Source organism: Silene latifolia, chromosome Y (genome assembly GCF_048544455.1).
Source record: "Silene latifolia isolate original U9 population chromosome Y, ASM4854445v1, whole genome shotgun sequence".
Taxonomy (NCBI): domain Eukaryota; kingdom Viridiplantae; phylum Streptophyta; class Magnoliopsida; order Caryophyllales; family Caryophyllaceae; genus Silene; species Silene latifolia.
Window position 1 is genome coordinate 337,888,896 of NC_133538.1, and position 7,321 is coordinate 337,896,216.

Sequence of the window (7,321 nt, forward strand, 5' to 3'; positions counted from 1 at the left end):
CCTGCTATGAACAGTAGACTACCCTAATGAGGATGAAAGTTAAGTTAGTGGAAATTTAGGATAGAAAGTGGACCAAAAGGACCTTTCAACATCTGTCTCACATTAGTTCGTCTGAATCATGTACAGCTGAGTCACTGGACTACCGTAGTGAACCGAAATCCCGACATGTCCCTCTCTTCTTGATAGTTTAAACCAATTTTCCTGCTCTTATTGCTCTTACTTTTATTTCTCTTTCCTCTAAATCTCGTAGTTTAGAAATCAATTCAACAACCCCCCCCCCAATTGTTACTTTAGGACTAGAATTAGACAAAATGATAATTACTTTACCTCCCTGTGGATTCGATACTCGACTGCCTCTGCTACATTTTAGTTAAGACCGTTAGGTTTTATCTTTGATAGGGTTGCGATAGCCGTGTCAATACGTGCCTAATGTATAGTCTTTTTAGCCTATTTGAGCACGTATTTCTATGCATATTTGTATTGTTTTATGGTATTTTGCCCCGAATTGGCTACTTTGGTTCGTTTTGTCCTTTTTGTAGAAATGAACGCGAAAGTAGTGGAATCGTACCCTTTTTCGTCCTTTTTGCATGCATTTAGAGGAGACGGAATTGTCCCAGAGTGAGATACTACATTTGGAAGCGTCGTGGCATGCATTACGAGGCATTCGGTGGCGGACTTGACCTGAAATGAAGATGAAGCACTCGATCGAGCAGTTTTACCACTCGATCGAGTGGTTTCTACGTCCCAGAAGTGGTCGATCGAGCACTTTGTACTCGGCCCTAAAGTTGCAGAAAGACCATCTACTCGATCGAGTGGCTTTCTTGTCGATCGAGTAGTTTTGGTTGAGGAGTTGGTCGATCGAGTGGTTTTAATCCACTCGATCGAGTGGTTTTGATGGTTTGGGCTTTAATCAGCCCGCGTGAGTGTTTATTTCGCTAAACTTATTTATTTTGCTATTTAAGCACGCTTTACTAGGTTAATTAGGATCATCTTTTATCATATAAACTTTGCTACTGAGAACTTTGTTACGTTACTTTTTCTTCATTCACTGTAACCTGATTTTGGGATTATTACTGCTCGGATTCGATTGTTCTCTACGCCGGATTCGCATTGATTGTAATTCCTTTTCTTCCCTTAATAATAATTAACCTTTTGTTGCTTTAATTTCTTGTTTGTCTCATTATTCCCTTTGCCCTAATTTCTCTTTAATGCTTTTTAATTGTTATTTCATTATGTTTATTGCTGGGAATTTAATTGCTGTTAGTTTAATTAGTAATATGAGTAGCTAAACCCCTTTCATGTTGGGATTAGGGGATCTGCGGTAGAAATGTGACGATGTAGTAAATGAATTAGATGAATTAGTTGTGAGACCCTGTCACCATAGCAATTTAATTGTATTTATTCGACTTAGTTGAGTGCACGCTTCTATGTCACCCTTTAATCTGGCTAAAATTAATCCTGGATTGAAAGATTGGACTAAATAGGCCTGCTATGAACAGTAGACTACCCTAATGAGGATGAAAGTTAAGTTAGTGGTAATTTAGGATTGAAAGTGGACCGAAAGGACCTTTCAACATCCGTCTCACATTAGTTCGTCTGAATCATTTACAGCTGAGTCACTGGACTACCGTAGTGAACCGAAATCCCGACATGTCCCTCTCTTCTTGATAGTTTAAACTGATTTTCCTGCTCTTATTGCTCTTACTTTTATTTCTCTTTCCTCTAAATCTCGTAGTTTAGTAATCAATTCAACAAACCCCCCCCCCCCCCAATTGTTACTTTTGGACTAGAATTAGACAGCTGATAATTACTTTACCTCCCTGTGGATTCGATACTCGACTGCCTCTGCTACATTTTAGTTGAGACCGTTAGGTTTTATCTTTGATAGGGTTGCGATAGCCGTGTCATGGGTGGGTGCAAGGGCTTCGAAAAATAACCCTACAAGCAACCCAAGAAGGAGCTAATGCTCATAACTGGGTGCCTTCTAAACTTAGCGAGACCATCGAGGGCCTCTTGGAAGATGAATCAAACCGTATGTAAATTTACAAGCAAAACTGACTTCCATGTTCATATTTTTTTCAGTTAGTGTTATTCAGAGTGGCAACTACATTAGCTGTTTGGTTATCCGTGTAAAAAATATGTTCAGGGCAGGCTTATGGTCCAAAGGATAAAGTAATTTCATGCCGTCAGTATTACTGCTACAAGTTGCAAAACTGACCCGGAAACATGCTGCTTAGAACAGGCAGGTGCTTCCAACAGTACGTGGTAGACATGTACGTTAAAATCGAAAACACCAGACTTGATTATTTCCGGAATAATCAAGAAACGATAAGGGTTGAATTATACCAGGGAATTATTGATACTATGGGAACGGGTGAGTGTCGTGCAGCAAACGTTGGCAAGCGGGTCATCTTGCCACCGACTTTCTTAGGAGGAACTCGGGAGATGAAAAAAAGATATCTGAATTCAATGGCTCTTGTGCATAGATTTGGGAAACCTGACCTATTTGTCACCATGACGTGCAGGCCTAAAATAAAAGATCAACTAGCCCCAGGAGAGGAGGCTCAAAATAGACCAAACTTAGTAGCAGGAGTCTTCCGTGCTAATCTTTTGGCACTGAAGAAACAAATCGTTGAAAAGCAAATCTTTGGAGAGGTGGTTGCGTACGTATATGTGGTTGAATTCCAAAAAAGAGGCCTCCCCCATGTACACTTCCTGATCATTTTAAAATATGGGTATAGGCTGAAATGGCCGGCAGATTTTGACAAATTTGTCTGTGCTGAAATATCATCTATGGCTAACCCCTCCCTTCGTAAGTCTGTGCTAAAGCACATGATGCACAGCCCTTGTGGCGATCTTAACCCTGCATTTTCATGTATGAAGCATCCCAACACTCTTGAACGTTGCAAATACGATTACCCAAAGTCCTACACGGCTGACACTACAATTAATGGTTCTGGATATCCGGACTATAGGAGGCGTAACACAGGCGACGCAGTGGTTATACAGAAGCACAGCCTGGACAACAGATGGGTGATCCCTTATAAACCATACTTATTGGCATTGTTTGACTGCCACCTGAATGTTGAAGTCTGTTCGACAATGCATGCAGTGAAATATTTATATAAGTATATATACAAAGGCCACGAGAGAGTATCCTTAAGTGTAACAGAAGGAGAAGAACCTAAAGCAATAGATGAAATAGCGCAGTTCCAAACAGGTCGGTGGGTATCTCCATGCGAAACAGCGTGGCAAATATTTGGATTTGATCTATTTGAAACACATCCACCAGTAATGCCCATGTAGGTGCATCTCCCCAACATGCAGACAATACGTCTAAGGCCAACCGATAACTTGGCTGATGAAATTGCTAATGAAAAAAAAGCCGCACACCCCTAACTGAGTTTTTCAAGAAAAGTGCAACCAAAGGATCCCCAATTTTTTGTACGGGGAATTTATGGAACACTACCGTTGGGATACTGGAACCAGAACTTAGGAAAAAAGGAGAAACAAAGTTATCGCGATTGGCAGGCTCGTGTTTGTAGCGCCGGCCGAAGGTGAGAGATTCTTCCTAAGGCTTCTGCTACTACACATCCGAGGTCTTACATCATTTGAGTATCTGAAAATAGTGGACGGTTATATATGTGCAACATTCCAGGAGGCAGCCCTGCGACACAGGCTGCTTGAAGAAGAGGATGCTGCTGAACTATGTATGGTAGAGGCGTATGCAATACAGATGCCTACTGCAATTTGTCGCCTTTTCTCAACGTAGCTGATTTTCGCACAACCAAAGGACCCATCCTTGTTATGGAGTACACATTATGAATTGTTGTCAGACGATTTTTGCTTTGAATTTAGGACGACCCCCTGAAAGTTAGTCAACTGACAGCTCACGCTGTCAAGAGTTACTTAGAAGCTACGGGCAAGACGATGGCGGAGTTCGGCTTAGACTACCTAGATACTTGCACCGATGATGACGTCGGGCGCACTAGAGATATTGTTGATGCCCTGGACACAGCAATACCTGAAGACTACACATTGTGTAAAACACTGTTAAATACAGCTCAAAAGGAAGCATTTTCCACAATTATGGAACATATACGCACCTCTAAACCAGGTGCATTCTTTGTGGACGGGCTGGGTGGCACTGGTAAAACATTCTTATGCAAAGCGATGTACGATGAGGTGCGCATGATGGGAGAAATTGTCTTGCCAATGTTATCGTCAGGTATAGTTGCAGCTGTTGGGGCTGGTGTCCTTAACAGTTAGTGCAAGGACTTATAAATCTCTAAAAGGATCAAAGGGCATACTTTTGGTATTATTATCAGTTGATCCACGTTTATCAATAACGGTTGGCTTGCTAGATAAGTTTGACGTTATTGTCATACAGATGGCGGTGATCAACTGGTCCCTAAAAGTCACACCTATAGGATACGTTTGAGAGATGTGACGGTATGAAAATACAGTCATGTAGATGCCAAATTTGACTAACCAGTTAGTCTGAGTTATTTGACTAATAATTAGTCAAAATGTGATGTTGAGATATTTTATTTAATACGGATTAAATAATAATGGCTAAGGCGGATTAAGCAGTTAATTCGTAAAATTAAATATAAGCGACTTATATTTGATTAATGTATATTGGATAAATTAATTATACGATATTGTCTTTGTCGGACACGTATTAATAATTCAACTAACCCGTATTATTAGTTGATGCCTTAATTTCCGATAACCGATGACAGTTTATAATGAAACCGCGTCATATACACTTAGCGAATTATGAACCGGACCACGAGTTAAAGTTAAGAGGAAGTGGAAGCCCACTTCCCCTTGATCCACTCGGTTTGGCCGAGATTAGGAGAACAAAAGAGAGCCTCTTCTCTTGCTTAACCTAATCATTCATTTGGAGAAAATAATTAGGGTTTTGAGAAAAGTGCCTCTCAAAATTCGGATCTCTCATCCAACGAAAACTCACAAATCAATCCTCTCAATATTGTAAGGCAATTAGAGGATTCCTTCTAGCACAAGGGCATTTCTCGGACTATCTTGGGTGCATCGTTTAGGAGGAGATCTACTTTGATCTCTCATTGCCGAATTGCACTAGGACCGGAGGTTATTCCTTAATCTTTATCGTTTCATTGTTAATTTCGTTTATGACTATAAATTGCATATAAAATTTGCGTTATAATCCTATAAAGAAAGGGTTTTATACGGATATTACCCTACAAGTGGTATCAGAGCGAGGCCACGTAAATTTTTCTATGTGATTTTCATCAAACGGATTTTGAATCGGTAATTTTTTTTGTTTCAAACCCTCACGGCACAAATTTTTTTTCGGCAATTATTTTTTTTTGCTGCGTTTTTTTTGTGTTTTGTGCCTTGGGATCCGTGTCTTGTATACACGGTGATGGTTGTCTATTGTTTTGTTTTCATTTTGATCTTTGCATATTGTTTTGTAATCGATATTCATCGCATTATGTTAAAGATCTATCAAAATGATTGCATAAAATTTCGTGTGGCACAAATTTTTGTCTCGAAAAATTCTTGAAAACCGTGTGGCCTCAAGTCACGGCCTGTTTTCTGTTTTTGCATTGATTTGCGTGCCACACATTTTGTTAGATCGTTCAATCTCTTGTTTTCAATCGTTCTTCACATGTTGTAATTTTAACCGATAATTATTGCAATATGTTGAAGATGTAACAATTGTAGTTTGATTTCTATACGGATTAGATTAAAATTGCAATTGTGTTTTATCAAACCGTTTTGTTTTGATCTCTTGTTGCTCTCGTTTTTAAGCCGATTGTTTTTTTTTTTTTTTTGGCCTTTTGAGGCTCTCGGCATTTTGCCTTATAAAAAAAAAAAAAAATTTCCTTTTCTGGTACTGTTCACGTACAGCAGTACAGGAGAAAAAAAAAATTGTTTGTTTTTTTTTTTCCTTTCGGCCAATTATGCATAAAACGGATTTATGCTCTCGCTTGATAGTGAAACGGTTCACCCACGTAAAATTAAGTTACTTTAAAATAATTTATAGTAACGGATTATCTCGGATTAAAATTAACTTGACTAAAGCGGTTTTGTCATATAATTTTAATTATCTTTGGTGGTTTGGATAAATTTAACATAATTACGGAATTATGTCACGAATAAATTTAATTTAGTTGATGTATTTTATTTATCGTTCTTGTTTAATTTGAATGCTTTTAATTACGTATTTATTTATTTTTGCAAACGGTTGTAACTTAGTGTGGCCTTAGTAGAACGTGTTACCGTAATGATGGAACACGGTCTTGGTTGTATTTTGAGATCTCGTATCTCCATTTTTATTTCTTTTAATTACAGTTTTTATTTAGAATGTAAATAGGTTTATATTTGTAAATTTTAAATTGTAATTTTTGAGAAGACCAAAGATGGAGACCGGATGCTCACTCCCGCTACATGGATCAAGATGGAACACCAAGACAAGCTTCTCGGGTCCAACGGTGGATTCCAAAGTTGTTTTATGTTCTTTTTATTAGGATAGGCCACACTAGGAATTTTTATTTACGTATTGCATTCTTTTATTTATTTTTCATAACGATAACATGCATCATATTCCGCCTAAAAACCAAACCACCTAATTATTGCATGAAAACTGACACATATAGAGGTCACGAGTTAGTTTTCTTTGACATTATCATGTCACATGTTTTTAAGCCATCACCCAAATTAATTCATTCACGCAGACGCTAGTTATTCGTTCACTTAATATGAATTATAATTTAGTTGATGGGATCTTCTCGTATAAACAAAAATTGAGAATGGTCTTTATAGGTCAAACTCCAATGAGTCCCTTCTTCGTCGGTAGGCATAATATGACCCCTTCTACGTCGGGTAAGTTGGAACCGATTGACCTATTTTATCTCAACACTATGGTCACTCGTACGATCCTGTGATCATGGTGGACTATAGATAGGATTTACGGAAATCTATCGACCAAGAGTTCTTACGGAAGAATTAGCTAAACAGTTGGCTTATCAATTTACAGAAATTGAGTCTTGGGATCATTTGTATCATTCTTGAGGGAGATCAATTATGCAAGTGCGAGAGTCTACACGTTAAAATGAATTTTAAATAGACTTAAATCACCTCGATGAGTTGCTTATTTCGTTTTTTGTTTTTCTTTCTTTTTCAGTGTAGATCACGAACTTTTAAACTGCTAAAAACAAATGGCTGGTTCTACAGACAACCCAATGCCAAGTGCCACATTGGACCGTGAGTCCTCGCTTCGGATCTTCATGAATCAGATGAATCGGTCTACTCGATCAAGAATGATGGATCA

The 7,321-nt window shown here is 38.5% G+C and overlaps 1 protein-coding gene across 1 annotated transcript; it reads left to right on the forward strand.

The window, feature by feature from the left end:
- Nucleotides 1-2,226: 2,226 nt before the first annotated feature.
- Nucleotides 2,227-3,772, forward strand: LOC141631460 (uncharacterized). The gene is made up of 2 exons (XM_074444127.1): nucleotides 2,227-3,090; nucleotides 3,659-3,772. The coding sequence occupies exons 1-2, from the start codon at nucleotides 2,227-2,229 to the stop codon at nucleotides 3,770-3,772; spliced, it is 978 nt and encodes a 325-aa protein (XP_074300228.1).
- The last annotated feature ends 3,549 nt before the right edge of the window (nucleotides 3,773-7,321 follow it).

What these genes read in the sequence shown, in the direction of transcription:
- LOC141631460 (XM_074444127.1), top strand. Translation starts at nt 2,227, where the DNA reads ATGCTGCTTAGAACAGGCAGGTGCTTCCAACAGTACGTGGTAGACATG. An exon ending in ACTGCCACCTGAATGTTGAA is followed by an intron (nt 3,091 to 3,658) that starts GTCTGTTCGACA and finishes GCAACATTCCAG; the next exon opens with GAGGCAGCCCTGCGACACAG.